At 42.3% G+C, this 21,710-nt stretch overlaps 2 protein-coding genes and 1 non-coding gene across 11 annotated transcripts in view; 2 read left to right on the top strand and 1 right to left on the bottom strand.

Annotated features, from left to right (window-relative positions):
- Nucleotides 1–856: 856 nt before the first annotated feature.
- tmem253 (transmembrane protein 253) lies at nt 857–3,111 on the top strand. The gene is made up of 7 exons (XM_026177093.1): nt 857–1,008; nt 1,145–1,306; nt 1,386–1,496; nt 1,600–1,656; nt 1,742–1,849; nt 1,990–2,136; nt 2,350–3,111. Exons 2-7 carry the CDS (start codon nt 1,145–1,147, stop codon nt 2,401–2,403), a joined length of 639 nt encoding a protein of 212 aa, XP_026032878.1. The 5' UTR covers nt 857–1,008; the 3' UTR covers nt 2,404–3,111.
- A 3,329-nt stretch (nt 3,112–6,440) lies between these two features.
- The window catches only part of frmd4a (FERM domain containing 4A), a 95,436-nt gene continuing 80,166 nt past the window's right edge, over nt 6,441–21,710 (bottom strand). For 5 of the 9 annotated variants that reach the window (XM_026176132.1, XM_026176133.1, XM_026176130.1 and 2 more), the window contains exons 12-24: nt 17,232–17,308; nt 16,141–16,282; nt 15,854–15,995; nt 14,229–14,362; nt 13,993–14,115; nt 12,363–12,594; nt 12,053–12,109; nt 11,719–11,956; nt 11,334–11,492; nt 10,789–11,112; nt 10,125–10,708; nt 8,310–8,412; nt 6,441–7,347 (exon numbers count right to left, since the gene is read on the bottom strand). In XM_026176132.1, the coding sequence (XP_026031917.1) occupies nt 7,245–7,347; nt 8,310–8,412; nt 10,125–10,708; nt 10,789–11,112; nt 11,334–11,492; nt 11,719–11,956; nt 12,053–12,109; nt 12,363–12,594; nt 13,993–14,115; nt 14,229–14,362; nt 15,854–15,995; nt 16,141–16,282; nt 17,232–17,308 (2,418 nt within the window). In that variant the 3' untranslated portion in view covers nt 6,441–7,244. Of the gene's footprint in view, nt 7,348–7,786; nt 7,859–8,309; nt 8,413–10,124; nt 10,709–10,788; nt 11,113–11,333; nt 11,493–11,718; nt 11,957–12,052; nt 12,110–12,362; nt 12,595–13,992; nt 14,116–14,228; nt 14,363–15,853; nt 15,996–16,140; nt 16,283–17,231; nt 17,309–21,710 lie in introns of all 9 variants that reach the window. The other 4 variants (XM_026176131.1, XM_026176126.1, XM_026176128.1 and 1 more) reach the window with 3 other exon arrangements.
- trnam-cau (transfer RNA methionine (anticodon CAU)) lies at nt 8,569–8,641 on the top strand. Its single transcript has one exon. It is a non-coding gene; the product is annotated as a tRNA-Met (tRNA).

The following is a 21,710-nucleotide window of genomic DNA, read 5'->3' as shown; positions in this document are numbered from 1 at the left end:
ATCATTTGTAACGGTCTGAAACATGTATATACCTTGATGGTGCCTCTCTAGATGCGCAAGCTGCCAAAGTCACTGTCACTAATGCATCTCCATACCATTAGAAATGCAAGCTTTTGAGCTGAGCTCTCAAAAAGCTGGACGCTTCCTCTCCTCTTTAGTTAGGAGGATGTTTGGTTTTCAAAAAGAATTTCAATTTTTGATTTGTTCAGTTCTCCCACTTTGCCTCAGTCCATTTTAAATGGCCTTTGACCCAGAGAAGATGGCGGTGCTTTAGGATCATCATCACGTATGGCTTCTGTGAATGATCGAGCTTTAACCTGCGCTTGTGAATGGCACTCTGAATTGTTTTCAGCCTTTAACCTCAAGCACAGAGATTGTAATGTAGATGGTGAGATATTCAAAGTGTTGAGGAATATTATTCTGAAATTGTTCCACAATTTCTAGATGCAGGGTCTGTCCATCTTTACTTTAACTGATTAATACCAGTTCCTTTTTTTTTCAGTGTCTTGCTATCAAATTAAAAATGAGATATTTTTTCATGAAATAGTAAAATGTCTCAGCAGTAACATTTGATTTTTTACTATTTTCTATTGTGAATAAAATGTGGGTTTCACAAATCACTGCATTCTGGGTTTTTATTTTTTAATTTTGATTTTATACAGCATCCTGATGTTTTTGGAGCTGGGGTTGTGTTTCTAAGTATTCTTCTTGTGTCTAAAATGAACCAAGTCCTCTGATCTTACAGAAAGCCCTGCCTTCAAGCTGATAAGCACTTTACTCATGGCTAACACGCTCTCTGAATCACTTCCTCAGCAGTGAACTTTAACCGTTCATTATCATCCAACTCAAGTGAACTTTGACCAAACAAGTTTATTGTGTGGTACAAGAAGTAACTTTGTAGCCATGAGAAAAGCTGTTCAACGTCTGTTATTCTGGTTGGATGGATATTTTCTGTTTATATAAAAGCCCGTGGATGAATAAACAAGGGCTTTACAACATCTGGGCAAGGTAAGAGGTCACAGACTGAAGTTAAATGCAAAATCTGAATCTGAAGGCGTTCATATCAACCATGATTTGTTTGGCAAAATATCAAATGATTTGTGCAGCATTTAACATCCATACAAATTAACTTTTTCCCTGACAGATGAGGCAGAACATGTTTGAGGAGGGATTGTACCAAGTATTTTTTAAGGATACACCCTCACCATCCCCACAAACTGAGGTCACCAATAATGGAGAGCTAAGCAATGCCAGGATTCATCGTTGGTTCGGGGCTGTGGTTAATACTAGACTTTTAGTCAGTGGGGTAAGAAGCTCGCCCAAACTATTGATTAACATCCTGAAGCTTTGAACCTGCCCATCTTTTATTCTTTATTCCCCCTCAGGTGATTCAAATCCTCAGTGCCTTAGTTTGCATACTAACCACAATCACTCACGCATGTGTGAGCTACAGCTGTGCTGTCTCCATGACAACACCAGCATGGTCAAGCATATTTGTGAGTCCACATCTGCTTCAGCTGACATGCACACAGTATAACATTTCTGTTTTAAAAGAGAGAAAGCCAAATAGGAGGTTGTACCTGTTTTTTGTTGTTCCAGTATGTGGCTGCTGGGTGTCTTGCAATTGAGGTTCAAAGAAAAGCGAATAAACTGAAGGTAAAAAGTTTGGTAAATTCTTATGTGGCTTCTTTTTTACTTATGTTATGATCAGCCTAACTTAGTTTATCTTAACAACAAACAGATCATCGCTCTGATGGGTGTGAATGTCTTTAGTCTCGTGTTTGGATTCTCAGCTTTGCTGGCCAACGGTATCAGAGCTGCACAAGCCGTCACACTCACTTACCAACAGGTAATTCTGCATTCCAGTAACTAGGTTTGAATCTTTCTTTATAATAAAGAGGTCCTGTAAGGAATCTCTTTTGGGGTTTGTGTTCAGCATTCACAGAAAACCTTACAATCTTTCTTTTCTTTCTGCCTTCTTCTCACTAGCGTGCTGGTTCTTATGTTGCAAGGGCAAGCACCATAGTGTTCACCGTACATTGCTTCCTGGCATCACTCTACATACTTTTCCTGTCCTGGAGGGGTCTGCGCCGCTACAGTTCTCCCCATTTTCAGGTTTACAGTCGCGTCTCACAGGTAAATATTGGATGATAGGGTAAAATAAAAAACCTGAGACTGGGAGAAAATCCTAATCAATGCTGTGACTTCTGGTTTAAAGGAATACAGGAATGCAGTTTAATTCTGTTAGCTTTTTTTTAGGGCATGATGATGTATATTGAATTATTTAGTTTGCATTGATTTGTTAATCACTGCTATCTTAGTGTTTCATCTGGATGCTTTTCTTGGCAGGATCCAGATGAAACCAATGGGCCTCTCCTGGAACAAGTGGAATTTAATATGTGAAAGATCTGAAATCTCATTGTTTGCAAGCATAGTTACTGTCATTAAATTGTTTGTTTGATCTGAATATAGTAATGTTGTAAATCTGTTAAAGGCAGTAACCTATCCTCCAGACAACCATTCACCCTCACACTCACACCTCAGAACAGTTTCTACAAACATCAGTTAATCTAACATGCACGTGTTTGGACGGTGAGAGGAAGCTGGATTACCTGGAGACAGCTGACATAGACACAGGCCTCCACAGAGACTTCAGACTGGCTGGTGGAGTCAAACCCAGGGCCCTCTTATTGTCAAAAAATTGACAGTGGAAATTGCTGTCATATATAAATATGTCAATAAAATTTGGTCTTTTTTGTTTTATTTTTTGTAATTCAAAGGCTATAATGGTTAAAATTGCTGCCATGGTTTTCTTTCTTCATTTACTTCGATGTTATTCTGCAGAGGGCACTAGAGGGCGATGCTGCCACAGATTTTTCACATCGTAAACCAGTGTGATATTTTACTCCATTGCAGTAGTTGAGCGTAAACCTGGATAATGAATTTCATTTTATTATTTAAGGGTTTTTTCTCTTTTTTTTCAGCACTCAGGACCTTCAGGGGTGAGAAGCCAGAGTGATTTAATGAATATGCATCTTCTTCAGTTGTAATCTATCCGTCGCTGACTGTAAATAAATGTTCCTGTTGAAAAAGCTTGCAAGAATCTGTTATTTCCCCCCCCCTCCCTCTGGATATTTTTTCATGAATGTCAGTGGGATTTTAAGCATCTTACTTGAACCCTAACCCTTGTCACAAACTCAACATACAGTCAAAAACTGCACATCACAGACATATGTGCATGAGTAATAGTTCTTATATTTATGTATTGTGTAGTAGAGGGTGTGGTGTGTTTGAGTATTTCAGTGATGGAGGATTTAATTAGGAATTTAAACGAAGGTCATACACCACTCCTGCAGCAAGAACTCTCTCTCTCTCTCTCTCTCTCTCACACACACACACACACATACAGACACACAAACATGCACAAACAGACGTATGAGTGGAAAAAAATCCAAGTGCAGTTACTTTCTCACGGCAGTTCGGGATAACAGCTTCCAGCTGTTGCCTGGCTGGGAGAACTGCTATGGGAACACACAGAGTACAAAGACCAATGTGGGATTAATTAGTAAATGGACACAGAAGTGGTACAAACCAAAGCAGGATGATAAAGCTGGGTGTCCTGGCAGAAACTGACACTGTGCTCATGTTAGCAGAAACCACATATCATCACAAAGGATCACAACTACCGTTTGTGAGTTTTGGGCCTGAGTGCTAGCCTTAAAATAGTAGAGCACACGATAAGTTAAACACACATTTCAGCAGAATTTACTTAAAGGAGGATTTTGTTTTCCAGTGGATATCAGCAAATTAAAAAAGGTGAAGCCGGGCTGTTTAACCACGTTTTCTGATGAGTAATATCTTTTCTGTTTGGAGTGTATCTTCCCTTCTGACTCCACAGGAAATCCTCTCAAAGGTGCAGAAGGGAGGGAAGTAAATTAAGCTCGGATGTTAGGAGAGTGAGTGTGTCCGGAGGAGAGGAAACAGTGACCACATGTTGGGATTCCCTTTGATAAGTCTGGCCGACACTATGACCTTTCAGCTGGATGGCCTCAAGGTATCTGATCTTGAACCACTTTGGAGAAAGGGAACGGAAGAAGTGAAAAAAGAAACGACAGACCACTTATCTTGAGAACATTCATCAATAATTTATTTTCTTACTCTCAAGAACCACCACAGCTTCTCGTCTTGAAAATTTCATCATCAATTTTGAACAACACAGTTTTGAAAAATGCAAAGTTACTATACAAATTCTTAATAGAAAAAAGAATAAATTAAGTGTGGAATTAAGTTGTTTTTTTAATCAATTCCACATTTGTTTTCCTACAACACCTTTAATGTACTGTTTCAGCTGAAGAGAACTGATAAAATTGAGTTACATGCTCTATTGTCTGGTAGAGGAAGTGCTTCTACTATTAAACTGTTTGTTAAAATAAGCTTCATTTTGCACATCTGGTATTGAATCTATTGATAACAATGAAGAGATGTCTAGATCCTACGTGACAAAGCAGTAAGTGGTCATTTTGTAGCACCTGAAAGGGTTGTTACAATGTCCGAAACTTAAAAAAACAAAAAACAATACTGGTTCATTTAAAGTGGAACATTGTTAAAACAAAGGATGTGAATGTTAAAAACCCCACAAAATCTAATAGTGCCCCATCAGTACATACAGGAAAAGACTTGATAAAATAGTTAGTTCATTTCTTCTCTTGGGAGTATTACAAAAACCTCATACATTAGTATGGAGCACAGGAAATATGTTGTTTGGAAATATGAAGAGAAGGGATGTCACACGTCTTCACAATGAGCTCAGAGGTCAGAGATTACAACAAGGTCAAAATGGTACTTTTTTTGGTGCGGGATGACACCACGGAGTAAAACGTGCTAATGGTAACACGAAGGAGCTGGGCGCTGTCTTTGGGGTCTTCCTTTCTCAGAGGATCTTCACGGCATGCGTGGGATTTTTTGTCTAGCACAGAAATGTTTCGGAGGGAAAAGCAAGATCAAACTCAAATACACTCGAGTAAAGAAGTCATATTAGGTGATCACTGGTTCCAACTCTGCTTAACGACTTATTCAATTTGTCCAAACTTGGCAGGAACAACTGCCCAAGAACTGGCCATGCAGGAGGTCGGGCGAAACCTTCTTAGTAAAATATTGTTTGCCCCAAATTGTTGTAATTTGGGGCAAATTACAACAACTCACAGCAGTCTATAAAGGAAATACAAATGAAAGACGTACCGTTCCTCTCATACCAAGAAGCACAATACACCTTTTATCCAGTCTGAATGGTGCTATAGGATCTATCAGAGATTCACAACGTGTTTTAGAGCAAAATAGCACTTGGTTAATTTAGATTTTGAGGAATAAGGAAACAGTGGTGAGCATTAATTTGCAACGGAAACATTTGTCAAAGGAAGAGAAGGAAAATGGCTAAAAACAACCAAAATTCCCTCTATTGTTATTTATTTTTTATTTTTTTTTACAAAACTAGATGTGCTTTTCTAACCCTGTTCTGAATATTTGATTGATTAGGACGTGTGAGAAAAATAATTCTCTCCATTTGAGCGGATTAAAGTATTTGTGTGTTGGCTTTAGCGTTTCTTCCCTGACAGCAGGGGTTTTAATTATCTGATGCCTGAAACACAGAGAGGATTGCCCTTTAACACCTTGTGGTCACACTGATATGAGAATACACTTACTGTAGGTCCAGCCCTCAAAGACACTGTTAATGTTGTGCTTTCAGACTTAATGGTGTTAAAATACATTTCACTTAATACCAAATAAACCCTCGTTGGATGTCATCCGTCCGCTGTGCCTCACTGTAATTTCATAGAATGGCTTTCTGCTGTGGGGAAGTAAAGGGGCTGTGTGGTTTGTAATGATTTCAGTAGTAAATTACAGTATTAATGTAAAGCACCAACATATTTGGAACAGATAAAGTAAGATGAGTAAACACAGTGCCATAAAGGGATACTCAGCATGGTGAGAGCTGGTGTAGAGCCAAGATCAAAGGTTAAACAATTCTCACTGAGCCAATGCAATATTAAAATAGAAGTAATGCCAAGACATGTCAGACATTTTTTCTTTCTTTCAGGGTTTAATATGAAACAGTGCGCAAAGGCCAGACCAACAAACTTCAGACAAAATTTTAAAAAGTGCTGTAATGACTGAACAGCACCCATAAATGACCTTTTCTTCCAAGCCTCCTCTACTCCCTGGCTCATACACCATGTGATCAAACATGCTGCTGCGGACAGAGTAATCCTCTGAAGATCACAGATATTAAAATAAACACGAAGGATGAAGTCAGTGAAGAAGGCAAAAGAGTAACGCCAAACAACCACAAATCCAAATTCCCCCTATCATGATCCTTGAATTCACTCCGCCGATTCAAACCAGTCCAAAGACTTCTACGAGGGTTGTTATTGCTATAGTCCTTATTAATATCTAGACAGTCTCTCAGAAACCATGCTGATATTGTCACTTTGAGTACAGTTTTCACTTTTTTTCTTTGTGCCTGCCCAAGAACTCTGGTGTGACTGGTCGATTCAGAAACTGTCTGTGGTTGTGGGTAAAAGAGAGAACTCCTGAATGTTTCAGTCATCTTTTCTGTTTATAAATACGCTGGAAGAAATGAAGAAAAAGAAAGACAAACAAGTGTTAATGGGAATGAAATGCAACACAGTTCGTTTGGGCCTGGAAATGGGTTTTAAACTGGTGGCTCAAATCCAGCAGGTATCCTCTGACTGGGAGGCAGTGCACTGGAATAAGTCTGGGGACCAAAGATGAATATGAAAGAGATCCTGGAATGGCCTGTGTTGTTTCTGCTGAGTTTTGAGTTGCATGTGGGACGTTTTGCTGTGCTCTCTCTTCCCATCGCTCGCTTCCCGTTGCCCTGTTATTTGTGTGCTGCAGTAGGTGAGTAAAGAAAGGGCTCTGTGGTGCTGTAGGGTGACAGTTCAACAGATGAGGTGGCATTTCTCAGTCCGTCCTGTGAAATCTGCCCTTAAAGAGCCCAGCGAGTAGTCCCTGTCCTGCTGAACTGCAATAGACAGGTCATAATAAAGAGGTGGTGAGATGTTAGGAGGAGGGAGGCTCACGTCCAGCCCGTCAAGTCTGCTCAGGGCAGGGTTTCTGCAGGGCTTTGAGGATGAGGTTGTCAGTTGTTGATGGATAATTGTGGGGGACAATGGAGAGGCAGTAGGAGAGGGCAATGGGACTTTTCTAGGCCCCATAGGAAGGTCTCAGACCAGCGTTCCAGGTTTGGCCTTGTCTTGTCCGTACCACTGGACATCTGCCAGCTCTGAACACAGAGGGCTGCTGAGAAAACAGCTGTCACTCAAAGTCCTGCAGAGGAAGAAAGACCAGAATCAGAACAGATGCAGGGCAGCTTTTTTGTCTTTGTCTGCTGTTTGTGAGCTTTTTTGTTGTTGTTCAATCTCTGGTCTGTGACGGTGCACGGTTAAGTGTTGTTTATTAGTGAATCTTGTGAGCTGCAGATCAGAACGGAGCAGAAAGCATGCAAAATTCAGGCAGATACAGGCAAAGAGGGAGTTCATGACACGTATACCTCCACCGTCAAAGAGCAAGAAATGAGAAATGAACCACAACTGTCAGTGCCCCACAGATGTGCATTAGTTTATCATGTTTTGATGGGATACATTTTTATGAATGAAAAGTTGGACTAAATTTGGTCCTGATGTTCTATAATGAAAAAGGTTTGCTTTAAAATCTACTGATATTGCATTTTCCTAGTACTATGCTAGATTTAGACCACAGACGGTACCTCTATGCATCAGAGCTGGGCTGAGGGGGAGACTGACAGACGTCCTCAGTAGGAGAGCAGTCTGCTGTCCCTCTAAACCAGGAGAGAGGACACACACATAAGGAAAGGAGGGTTAGTAAAGACAGAAAGATGGACAAGAATGAAATGACAAACAGTAAGCAATAAGAAGATTCCCAAGAGAAAAAAATTAAGAGTAATAGGTGTGTAAGATAATCAAGAAAGACAGTGAAGAAAAAATGTACATAAAGACCACAAACAGGAAAGCAGGCGGGAAAATACAGACATATATGATCTGACTGAAGTCTGAAAAGAATTAGGAAGTGTTTTGCACCCAAAATCACAGACAACGACACAAAGAAGAGCAGACACTCGAAGTTTGTGAGTGTGTTAAGCGTGAGTCCTGGACAAATATGAAGAAAGAGAAAAAAGCTGAGCAGCAGATGCAGTTTTCCCTAATATTCCTATCCGCTTCAACGTCTTGGCAGCTTTTCAGCCACCTTATGCGTGCTTGTGGGTTTCTTACCCGCTCTGCCAGTTAAGGATGTGTTGTGGGCTGCAGGGAGGTGTGGGTGTAGCTGCGTGTTCACTTGACGGGGTCATACTCCTCTGGCTGTGAGGGGAAGCAGCTAAAGCAAAAAAAGTAGAGTCAGACAAGTGACACAAAGACCAGAGGTTACAGTGAGGTGAAAAACAAAGGAATTCCAGCTATGCTCGGGGGATGGGGGTGGGAAATACCCTGTGAGCTTGGGTGGGAAGGCTGAGGGAGGGGGGGAGGGGAACAGGCCTCGTTGGCGCAGTAGGCAGCGCGTCAGTCTCATAATCTGAAGGTCGTGAGTTCGAGCCTCACACGGGGCATGGCTTCTTTTTTATTTTGTTCTTAGCCCTTATCTCTTCATATGGACTTGTCAAAAATGCATTTAGCACACACTTCCACATAATTGATGAGCAAGTACCAAAATGTCATCCTTGGGCCAAAAAGATGTATATTTACTTCCCCGAAGGGACATTTGAAGGTTAATTGTCATTCAAGTGAGAAAACTGGGTGAAGATGTGAGAATCCTCACATAAATGCGGGAAACATTAACGTGTGTGCGACGTGACCAAAGCCTGTCAGGCTTCAGATCACAAATCCAGAAATTCAACATTTAAATTCAGCTTTAATTGCTTAGTAATTACAATTTTCCTAAACATTATTAATTTATGTATAATTAAAAATAAATGCGAGTTGAACTGCTGAACTACTCAGTAAGAGCTCTTAATCGGAACCCTAATCTCTGAATATACATGAATAATCTCATTAATTATTGCACGCGTGGGTCACACAGCAGGCAGCGTGAGGTCTCATAAAATAAAGATTTGGAGTTTTAGTTGCATTTTTAAAATCAGCAATACCAGCTAGTAAATTACAACCAAGACCAACACAAATCAGTTTGTCAATTCAATTCAATTTACATAGAGCCACACAGACAGCCATCTCAGAGTGTTTTACATTGTAAACTATATTAAGAGCGAGAACCGCACGATTAGATGATCCCTTATGAGCAAGCATTTGACAACAGTGGGTAGGAAGAACGTCTTTGTAACAGGAAGAGACCTCTGTCATTACCAGGGTCAGGGAGGGGCAGTCAGATACCATTTGGGGTTAATGAGAAAGAGACAAAAGAGTAGAACAGAGAGATCCAGTTTTGGATAGGATATATGTTCCTATCCAAAGCTAGACTTTTAACAGGCTTGCCTTTTAGCTCAAGCAGCCAACCGGAGGAACACTGCTTCATACCCACACACACATGCCTCACTCTACTGACGCCTTAAACAGTCTATTGCAAAATTTCCCATCCCTTCTTCAAAAACATCAATACCACTAGAAAAGATTAAAAGTGTATTTTCGTGCTGCTCAAACTCCATAATTAGTCAAACTGAGCAACTGTCTACCCTCGTGAAATTAAAATATTAGCTTAAGAAGCTCTGTCATTTTTTTCTGAATGCAGAGATATTTGTAAACCGTTTAATTATTAACAATTGTTGTTATAATCTAAACATTTATGGAAAACTAATATAGAACTGCTCTCAGTCAGAAGATCTGAAGCTAAACGATCCCTCAGTAGTTCCAATAATCTGAGGAGCAAAGGAATTCAAACCATGCTTTACATGTGGCGATGGCCTCGGTTTGCCTTTTTGTCACGGGGTCATTTGACAAAATTAGTGACAGCAGGGATGTACTGCATGCCTTCTCAGTGCAGTAGCGTGACAGTCTCATAATCTCAAGGCTATGAGTATGAGGCTGTGACCGCTGATATCGGTTCACCTGTTTAAGATAAGGTTTCACAATGAGACCTACCTGGTGAGCCTTTGGCGAGTGTTCCTACTCTACTTCCTCGACCATGTCCCAGAGTTCCTTGCTGTGACCCAGTCTCAGAGGATGTGGATCCCGAATGTGAGTGACTCCTCTCCTTTAGGCTCCCTGAAGACCTCTGGTACCAGCACCGCAGTTCTTCAGAAACGGCCGCCCTCCCACCTCCTCCGCCTCCACCACCCTCTCTCCCCAATGATGGAGTCCTTACGATCTGAGAGCGTGACGGCGTAAGTCGGCCGCTTCCCTCTCCTCCCTCCTCTCCCCCCCAAGCCTCTTTGTACAGTCCCCCAGCCGTGTAGGAACTGGAGGTCTTGAACTGAGCCTTCACGCTGTAGTGTCCCTCCTGATCACTCTCCAGGCTGCGCACCACCACGGGGTTGGGGCTGCCCTCTACATATAGAGGGTACTCTTTGATGCGGTACTGGGAAGAGGGCTGGCTCTGGCTGTGGAGGTAGACTCCATGGTGTCCCCCTCCCACTCCACTACCACCTAATCCTCCACCAGAACCGTTCTTAGCTGCCAGATTTGGCATTGAGCCAGAGTTAGAGGAACCCAGGTGACCTGCAGACCTGCAGAGAAAACAAAAAATCATATACGACAGTCTCACACATGAACATATATATATATATGTATATTTCCCTGCTCTTACCTGTGTCTTTGCCTCTGCCTCTGCCTGGCTTTGGAGGGTGAATCTTCTCCCAGAGTAGAGTAATTTGGGTTACTGCCAGGGGGTCCTCCAGAGGGGTAATAATGCTCCGAGCTGCTTTGGCTGGTGCAGGATGAACAGTCATCCAGTGGGTCGGAGCCATTGGAGCTGCGTCCTGGGCCGAGGAAGAAGTCAGGGCTGCCCAGGGTGTGCGGATGTGCGTCGGAATCGGATGCCAGCAGTTTGCCCTGGGACTCAAGGCTGGAGCTGCGGTTCCTAAAGTGCTGAGAAAGACTGTGCAGACGGGTGGGACTGATGTCCACTGACCTGTGAGAGTTGGCAGAAATACTAAGTGTAAAGACTGGGCTTAAAAATCTACTAACTTATTTAACACAGAAACTGCTGTAATTTCTAGTTAAGTAAATGGAAAAATCGAAAGAGCAGCAAAGGAGAGCTAAAGTGAAGAGGTCCAATGGCTTATTTCCAGTTGGGAAACAAGGCTTAGTCAGTTTACCTGCCAGGAAATGATTTAAGGTATATCAACTGACCTGGTGGAATGTACATAGTGCGGGGTCCTGGTCCTCAGGTCCGGAGTTGATGGCATGCTGGACTGAGAATTCCAGTGAGGAAGGCTCCTAATGGGGCTGCTCTGCAGAGAATTACTACCCCCTGCTTCTGCACTGCCCGAACTCGGGAAACGCCTGTGACTAGACAGAAGTTAAATAAGTTACATTCAAAATAAATGCAATTATTATCATCAGCATCCACTGACTTTCTACATTTTCTATCTGCAGTTCCTCTCTGCAATTATACTTCTTGCACACACACTCCTCTAACAGTAACTTGAATGAACTACTTGTTGTCTAACTCTGATTAAATATAGCAAGAGATCCCATTGCTATATTACAAATTTAAAGACAAACTCACTCATACCTCGAGTGAGATGAGCGTTTCTTGACTTTCTCATAGGGCTCATCCAGTGATGATTCGCTCCACATCTTGGGTTTGATAGGGGATTTGTCATAGTCAGAGCGTGTGTAGTGCAGGTGTCGCAGGCCATCCAGGGACTGCGGTGGAGGGGGGCGACTGTGAGATGGTGGTCTTGGAGGGAGCCCCTTATGAGGTGAAGCTACTGGAGAGAAGGTGGGGGTACCTGTAACTTGAGGATCATCTGAAACAAAGTAATGATTGGATTGGATTAGACATTATATTATTATTAGGAACAGCACAGCTATCAATGGGAATAAGGCGAGGGATGGAAACTCACCGTCATCCAAGACCAGTGCATCAGACAATGAGCTGTCTTCAGAGCCAATATTGGCTTCTATAGGACATAAAAACAAAAACAAGAGGTTACAAAATCTAACAGCTTTTGTGTCAGTGTCATTGTTTTCAGATCTTTATTATATCAATAGCAAAAATACTGAAAATGACTAGCCTCGCCATACAATGGGTGGGTTTATATAACAGTACAGATAAGAATATTGCTGTCTGTGGTGGCAATTACAGCAAATTGATATGACATAGATATGAAAGCGATTTGATTTTCCCTAAGTGAACAGGCAGTTTATTGGTACCTTCTATGATAAGCGACGCTCTCTGCGTAGGCTTCTTGCCAGAGCGGACCCGGTACTCATTGATGGAGTTCTCAATTTCCTGGAGCTTCTTCAGTGCATTCAGATAAGAAGTCTTCCTCTGTTTCTTCAGCTTTTTACTGCTTACGTGAGGATCGCTGGCGAGACGCCTGGCTGCCTCGGTAATCTGTGACTGAATGGCAAACTCCCGCTCCAAACGCTCAAGTTCTTCTTCCTGGCAAATACACAAACATGATTGCAAACTTAGAGTAACACAAGCACTAAGTTACTGGATCCACTCGCAGCTTTTAGCAACAGAAATGTAGGAATGATCCAAAAATAACAAGTTCTAGTTTGCAGATACGGATTCAGAATAACTCTCCCATGCAACGTAGTTCGGTTATACACATACAGAAAGCCTTGCCAGAGAAAACACACTGCGGAAATCATTTATCTGTGCTGCAGCCGTGCATTTTCTCACCACTGGATAATCTCTATTGAGACACTCTGTCCCCAGTAATAACGCCTCTCCATCAATCCGTCCTCTCCTCTTCTACAGCTCTCCTGAGACTTCTCAAATCACACAGGTGAACCAAGTAAACATATTCTGTTTAATGCACTGTATATATACTGTGTTGCCTGCACAGTAAAATGTATACAGACATACCTCTACTGTTAAAACTCATGAACATGACAAGAAAACAAAGTCCTGTGACACACTGTGTCCATCTAGCACGTAATTCCTTCACTGACATCTGAGCGCGCACACACATGATTTCACTTGTCTCCACAGAGGCAGAACAATGATGTATTCACTTGGGTTGACTTCATAGTGGGCTACCTCATTTCTGAAGAATCCCTCTCACTAACAGTGGCTTTACACTACAGCCGAGCGGCTTCTGTTTCTGTGTGTCTACGAGTTTAAGGTACTCCGTGTAGATCAAGAAACACCGTTTGTGCTTGCGATGCACTTTTGTGATATCGTGTCCCTGGATTCTTTTCAAAGCACACAAACCTCTGTGGAACACACCCACATGAATGCCTGCACACATGCAGGAGCACACACAATCCTACTATCACCACTTCCTGTGGTGAGAAACCAGCCGGGCTATATTTAGAAGTTCTGCTGCTCTGGAAAATCTAACCGTGGCACAAAACCGGCAGCGAGACAAAGCTACTTTACAAGATCAAGATGTCTCAGATTGTGGCTTTTCAGGGTTCTCAGTTTTCTTTGTTACTTCAAAATTAAATTCTGATAGAATCAGTTACTTTATTATCATGTGAATCCTCATCCCACTACATTTTGAGAGTAATATGTAGAGTATATTAGCTTCATTTAAATCCTAAGGAAAACCTTGATTTGCTCAGAATAACACAGAGCCCTTAAACAGCACTACTGTTCAGTGCGGACCATTAACATTACAGCTAGCTTAAGAGGAGATAAACTCACTAAACTAATTAACGCTGACATATTCCAGCTGCTGCATTACACCACTTGGCCAAATACATATACTATTAGGTATTCATTTCAAATGCTGACTCTGCTAAATGAGCTCATGTTTTTATTTGGGGAGTATGAGACTGGAGTGAGAGATAAGGTGCCAGTAAAAGGAAATGGAAGTTATGGCCTCACCTCTCCCTTAGGTAGAATTTTCTGCTCATCCAGTTTGAAGGCGGTACCGATCTTCCGTCTCACAGTTGGCGGCTCCTCTCCCGGATCCAGTGGATATTCCTTTGGAAGCTTTCCAGTCAACTCCTGGAAAAATTTAAGGAGAAGGAAGGTAGGAAGTGTGAGGCCATTGAAATGAGATTAGAAAGGATTTACGCTTTTCAAAATATTCACCAATTCAAACAATTATTTTCACTTACCGCCTCCCGTATGCAGATGCTCTTGAGTTCCTCTAGTCTCTGCTTTAGCGTTTCCTCCAGAGCTTCCTGTCTGGCCCTCAGCGCTGCCAGCATGTCCTTCTTAGCCGTCTGGGAGCTGTCCGATTCCTGGGAGCCTGCAAGGTGCAAACAACACATAAGTGAAGACAGGAGTCAGAGTACTGTTCTGAGGCAGAATCTGAAGCAGAGGGAGAAATAGCTTGTGCACCTGCTAGTCTTGCAGGATGTTTACAAGGAAGTGAGTGGAACGTTTCGATAAGGAAACTGAGTTTTGCTGGTGTGTTTGTGCAAGTGTGTGAGTGTTTAAAGGAAGGGGCAGTTTAGGACAAAGTCGGTGACGCACATCTCCAAGACCCCGAGGTGGTGCCAGTCTTGTTTGAAAACAACTCATACCCTCCCACTCACACTGTGTTTCTTGCTCTCTCATTGACCCCTTATGTGGGGGTGACGGACGGATGGACACGCAAATACTAAAAAGTACTGGTGAAAATGTTTTGTTAGAAATAAACAGCTGTCTATAATTCTTAGATGAACCCAAATTACTTCTGTTTTGGAGGAAAAAAGCCTGCACGTTGAAAGATTTCTGAAGACTTTACAATTTAGATGTATTTCGAAAGCCCCGTTTAGACGTGTCACAGATGTGTCACAGTTCCCGTTCATGCTGTTTGACTAAGATCTACCCTAGTCATCAAGAAATCAACACCGTAGTCACAAAAAGAAGTGACAAGGCACAGATAGACAAAATGAAGAAACACTGAATGATATGAGGTGCGAACAGAACTACAGAAGAACGCAGAGGAGGATAGAGAAAGGTTCGGAAGGGATATAGGAGAAGAGCAAGGGCTAGGTGGAGGTGAAACAGAAGGAAGGAGTAAATCTAACCGAGGTGATCAATGGCGAAATGACAAGCCCAAGCAGACAACGCATACTGAAAGGGAACTGTGTTCTTCCCCGGCAACAGTAATTGACTCAGTAAAGTGTGAAATACTTTAAACAGCTGACCATGTAGTTACGTACATGCTAATCATAGATTATGCTTGGCTGGACTAATGCATGCAACTTAAAGTGATTTATACAGTAGTAGCGAATCAGGTTACAGTACTGGTGTTTCTCATCAATGGAATTGCTGCACTTGATTTCCTGGCATGGAACACATTGTATGTGGCTGTATGGGAGTAAAAGGGCATTTTTCCTCCCAACTCTAATTTTAGCTAGTGTTACAAATCTTCCCGTCAAACTTGTTACTTGTTCAGCACCGATAAGCATTGTTTTAAAGGCCACGCAAAGTTGTTCACTGACCCTCTGCCACTCTCATTCTCTCACCCACTAAAATTAGAGGAGTCGGGGGCCTCTGGAGGATGAGTCTGTGTGACATGGGAGTGGTGTTCTATACATACTGAAAGACACTGGGTGTGGTGTGAGCACAGTATATGTTTGAGAACATTCAACACAGAAACGCTGGTCTCTTTCCAGTCACAGCTGTTTCTGTCTCTCTGGTTGTCAGCAGGATTCCTCATCATCAACAGATGCGAGCACAAAGACAAATCTTTGTCGGGGTATTTCCCCCTCGTGGTTATTTTCCTCTGAAGCAGCAAACACGCACTGACCTGAGGAGAGCAGGCTGCCACTGCTGCCACTGATGATCTTGCCCTTGCTGCCCATGTTGGCCAGTTTGGATGTCTTCAGTGTTCCTGTTTCTGTCAGGTCTATGGCAATCTCGCTCAAACTCCTCGCTGCATGGATCTTTGACTGTATGGACGAACATGGACAGGCTGTGTTAACACATCTGTAAACTGTTAACCCACCACTCCTGCTGACCATGCCTTGTAGAATTGTAATTATTTCGTGAGATCTATCGTACGCTTTGACTTAAAACGTCGTGGGAGAGACTGACCTTGCTCTGTTTGCGGTCCAGGTAGAACTGGTGCTGGCTGATGGCCATGGCCCAGATGGACTTGATGAGGGCAGGACAGGCGTACCAGGTATGCACAGCAATGCCGCTGTGACCGAACGTCCTTCTCGTTACCGACGCCCTACAGTAGGAGCGGACACAAAGCCTCCTTATATACACTGAATAAAAAAGATGGCTACATGTTTACAGCAATGAAAACACTCCCACTGGACTGCTCCAGTGACTAGTGCTGCTACTTAGAGAGCGAGCTTCTTTTGAAGCCTGAGGAGAACTGTCCTGATAGAGATACATTTTGCAAAGCCACACACGATGTTTCCCATTGTTTAGTCATCCTTTTTTAAACACACATCTGTAGCTGAGCAACAGACCAGCTCCCTCTAATGACAGCTTCCTTTAAAGAAAACACCGCTGCTCTCTGCTTCACCCTGTCTGTCTCTTTTTCTCCCATTCCCTCTGTCATTGGAATAACACTCCACACATATAGCCATGTTAAATAAACACAAGAGAGGTCACTTCCTCCGCAAAAGAGCTATCGCACAGCCATCTATCCTTCTGTGGTCAACTACCAAGGGTTTTAACATATATGTGTGCATGTTTGTGTGCGCGAGCACTAGAGCGCGTGTATTCTTTGCATGCATGTGGCTGCACGAGCGTGTTAATAATCAGCCTTTCAATCCGTGGCGGGCTCCACCAGGACATCCTCAATATCTTGCACTGTTGCCAAGACAAATTTTTCAGCCATTACTCAATTAGATTCTATCTCTCTTTCCGTGTACCGCGCAGTATGGAATCTGAATCTCAACATATTGACTCGGGCCGCAGTGGTAATTTACAGTAAAAGCTACTGGAAGGCATTTCTTAACTGATGTAAGACTTTTATGAGTTCCAGATATTAGGCTTGAGACCACAGATCAATTGCAAGAACATTCATCATTAAATTTACTGATTTAAGATCACGATCGTCCAATGAGGACTTCTGGACAAAGAGGACACGAATGCTTGATAATTAAACGGTTTCTTAGAAAAGAACGGCATCAAATCAATCTCAGCTTCAGTTTGTGATATAAATTTACCTCCTGGGGTCATGAACTTCCACCGAAAACTTCTTCTCTCTGAAGTAGAGGTTCTCCAATTGACGCCATTGGAACACCTGAGATTTAGGAAAAACAGAAACTCTTCAGGACTTCTCACAGAAAAAACGTGCTTCACATTAAATCCGCGCAGCTTTCAGCCGGGTCTCTTCACTGTATGTTCCAATTTGTTTTGAAAGAAAATGCAATGGGTAAGGAGGAGGAGGAGGGGGGGGAATCGGGGCTGAAAAGGAGGAGTTGGTAAGAGAGGAGGACCTAATCTGGAGCTCTATGATCAGGTCCAGACCAGGCAGTCGTGTCCACAGAGGATCCCAGCACTGGATGATCTCACTTTGGAGATCTCACTTTCTTTTTGCCTCCTTTCCGATCCTTTGACAACCATCAGCGCCGCTCTAAAAGAAGCCAAACCCAGCTGGGCAAGAAAAGTTCCCTCTAGACGTACTCCAAAACATATGTGTATCTTAAATCCTCCCAGGCGCAGGGAAGCTGAAAGTTCTGAGGTGGTGGGTGCTCACCATCTGTAAGCATGTGCTTGTGCTGGCGGAGAGAAAGTGTGTAAAGTTAAGTTTCCTCCTCTCCTAGAGCTTTGCTAGGAGCGTTAAAAAGTGAGGGGGCGTTTGTGCCTCCCCTCCTTCTGACCCCTCCTCCCTCCCTGAGGGACTGTGGGCTCTGCTCTGGGCTGCGGTTGTGGTGTGTGTGTGATGAGGGGTCTGGGGCGTGATACGGGGGAAAGAAGCTTTTTGCGGTCCTGCCGATTGAAGTGCCCTTGCTTTGTTTAGTCAGACCTCTCTGCCTGCACACACAGACATTCAATGTCTGAGTGTATTTCGTGCTTGGGAAAGAGCAGAGTGTCGGCTGCTTAAGAACACAAGACGGTCTGCATCTATCAGCTGTAAGAGACACACAGAAACATGAAACGAGTATCAAACAGGAGAACAGAAATAAGGCGAAAACGAAAACGGGAGGGGAAGAGGAGAAAGGGTGTGAAGGGAGGAACAGGTCACAGCCGAGGAATTTTAACAGCTTGGGAAAACAATGGACAGAAGGATGAGAGGGAGAAAAAGGGGGGGGGGAATATTATGAACAAAAAAACCCAAAACAGTCATGCGTGCCTGTGGGTGCACGATGAAAGAAAATCAGTGATCTTATCAAAACTTTTACTGTACTGCACGTTGTCAATGGAGTGTTAAGTGCTAATGTAGCATGCTGCTAAAAATAGCAGGCAGAGTAGAAATGGAACGAGTGACTGTGTGAGTGTTGGCTACATATGGGCCAGAGCTGTGGAGATTAGATAGGTGTTTGTAACTGTTTGTAACTGTGTTCAAGCACGAGACCACTAAAACTGTCCTCACTGTCAGCTGGACAGACTTGCTGCAATTTTGAAAGTGCACTTTGATGTTTGCGGATAAGCTGTACGTGTACGCAGAAGGTATTTGAATCTGTTTGAGCCACCTTATTTACAAAGAGACACAATTATGCCACCCTGAACTTTAAATTTAGCCATTTTTGCTTTCAAGTATATACCAGATTATGTAAGTACTCTTCTTACATAAACCTATTGTATTAAAAAAGACTTTCTTCTGTTAATATCTTGAATATCTGATAAAAACATGCTGGCAGCTTCTTCCTCGGGAACTCCAGTGAAAGCCGGCGGGTGCTGCTGTTATCAGGCTGAAGGTTCGGCATGTGCGTGTGGATATAAATCCTCTTCGATTTGGCTGTAGAAGCCTTACAGACAATGGCACAATCAGACACAGACAGAGGAAGTGACTGGTCATTATTCATAAACACACGAGGTGCCCGTGTGCACGGAGCCACGTCTGTCTCACAATAATGTTTGCACACAAAAACACACATCCACTGGAGATGAAAGGTCACATCTGATTGAGTGTAAACGCCTTTCTTTGGTGTAGCAGACTCCCAGAGGCCCACTGAAAGAATAGAAAGTTTAAATAGCTTACATTGGTTTAACTATAGTGTAGCCAGGTATTCTTTTCTATAACTGGAACTAGGAGTCCCAAAAACTATTGTTTAACCCTTGGGTGGGGTTCCAGTGCGCACCAGTTGTCACAAAACTTGTTGTTCAATGTTTCGGAAAAAGAACACAAAAACAGATGCTGACAAAGACGAAGGGGTTTTTAACTTAAATATTCTTATTATTTAATCATACTGTTTTTTCCCGGTCTGTGACTAACAGACTCTATCATCTCTGCTTAAGTAAGTCACAAGACACTAATGAAGTATTAGAACAGTGTGTGGGTCCACTGTAAACCCCTGCCATGATGAACTGTTCTAGTGTGTCCGCTTTTAGCATGTGGTAAGACTGGAGGAGGTATTTTAAAACCACTAATAAAAAAAAGTTGAGGGTGTGGTAGGTTGCTTGCATTTAGAAACAACAGGATCTCCCCTTATAAAAACTAACTAATTAAAGAGAACTACTTTTAGTGCACAGCTATTGTACACCACAGCGTGAAGCTACTCTCTAATTCATTAGGGTTTTTTGTTCCTGTGTCCAAAGACAACAGCCCCAAAATGTCTCATAATCAGCGTTGCTCCTCCATCTCCCAGATTTACAGTAATGAAAACTTTAACAGTGGTTGCACTGTGAGTCAGTGATTGCTGGAATCCATTTGACTTGTGGGCTGACGAATCACCAAATCTGCACTTCCTGCAGTTAAAATAGTGGTGACACTCACTTACTAGCATTCGAATGACCTTCGTCTTTTCTAGAACACATCTCTGGAAAGAAGAAGTGCTAACTCTCTTTTATCATCTGATTATTGAACAAACCTTCACTGTGTTCAGTGGAGTTTAGCTGAATATGTAATGTTTTATTAACCCTTTAATGCCTAGTGTGTAATATGTGATGCAAAGTGTGTTTTGAGACTTCTAAATCATCAGCGAGATTTTTTTCTCTCCCGAAAACCTAAATAACCCAGATTCAGCAAATACGATAGAAATTAAAAGTCATATATAGAAATAAAAATGTGAATAATTTTTTAAACAAATTTGTCAGTTTTTGGTTTCAGCTTGAGTCAAAACATGATAAAGAGGCCCAATCTCACTCATTCTCTGCTCTCAAATGCATGGAAGAAATAAGGGAGGGTGAGTATGAAAGGAGAACAAAGTCAGGGTGTCAGCACCAAAGCTTAATGGACCTTGAGTCACACTGACTGTTGCTATGGCAGCTGAATGCTTGATAAGCTGGCACTTCTCAAAAAGTGGCCCCTGCTTCTGTTTTCTCTGTCCAGACAGAGGTATAGTTTGCTTGTTGTTTGTTTGTTCCTCAGCAAAGGTGCTGAAAAAATACTGGATAGAATGCCATGGAAGCTGGCGAAGAAGAACCAGCTCGGTTTTTAAGCAATAGCGTTATAGCATCAGTCTTAGTAGAGAGCCCTTCTAGTTTTTGATGGGAATTACATCGGACAAATATATACCATTGTTTACCTGCCTGAAAAATTTACAGCAAAGAAAAATGGGAGGGAAGGGAAACCTATATGGAAGGTTTTCACTTCACTTAATTCTACATTCTTTTAAACAGTGTGTAAGGGAAGTCTCCTGATTTAAAACTTCAGGACATGTTTTCCTGATAAGTTTATGGCCTCAATTGTTAGTTTTTAGTCTACAAAACCTATATATATATATATGTATGTATATAAAATTAATGCTACATTGTGATTGAGAAGTTTCTGCTGAATGTATGTTCCAAAAAAGGTGGTAACAACCAAAATGCTCAACTCAGAACTTCTAAATATAAATCCATAAACACATGGGTAGTGTCAAATCGGTTACTTCATATATAAATACCAGTCCATTCATGCTGCACAACTTAACTTTAATTTACAGTGTAAGCCTGTGCTTTATATCAAAAAAGTACACGGTTTGCAACCAATCCGGAGTTTTCTCAGAATGACCTGGTGATGTGAGATACACAGACTCCTTTTTTTCATCACCATGGTTACTTAACACCAAGGAAACCACTAGATTTAGCACACTTGAATGAGACATAATTTCAGGCTTGGTGACTGGAATGCACTAATTATGACACACTCAAAACACGTTAGTGGCAAACAGGAAAGCATTTGGGTGACAGGAAGCATTCGTCAGGATGGTGAGTTCAGTGTTCAGTCCATTTCCTGTCTCTGAGAGTGTGCATCTGTTTGTGTATGAGTAAGGGTCTTAGTGGGCAATCAGTGTGCAAGGACGCTGTTAACACAAATAACATCTTTCGAGACAAAGGTGAACGGCAGAGATCAAGGCTTGAAACCAGTCTGGAAGTCAAAGGTGAGGTAAGAATTGTTTTTGCAGATAACCCACACAGTGAAATGACTGGGAGGAGGCAGAAATAAATTAAGGACAGGATGCAAAACATTCTAAGACTGAACATCTCCAGATAGTAATAATTATACAACATTGTTAGTGCTCTTTGCAAACACAATACATTTGATGACTGAATGGAAC

Source organism: Astatotilapia calliptera, chromosome 7 (genome assembly GCF_900246225.1).
Source record: "Astatotilapia calliptera chromosome 7, fAstCal1.2, whole genome shotgun sequence".
NCBI lineage: Eukaryota > Metazoa > Chordata > Actinopteri > Cichliformes > Cichlidae > Astatotilapia > Astatotilapia calliptera.
Note: the sequence above shows the minus strand (reverse complement) of the source record. Positions and strands in the feature narration are given on the sequence as shown.

Coding starts and splice junctions, on each gene's coding strand:
- tmem253 (XM_026177093.1), top strand. CDS start 1,145: ATGAGGCAGAACATGTTTGAGGAGGGATTGTACCAAGTATTTTTTAAG. Junction 1,497..1,599: donor CAGCATGGTCAAGCATATTT/GTGAGTCCACAT, acceptor TTGTTGTTCCAG/TATGTGGCTGCTGGGTGTCT. Junction 1,657..1,741: donor GAAAAGCGAATAAACTGAAG/GTAAAAAGTTTG, acceptor AACAACAAACAG/ATCATCGCTCTGATGGGTGT.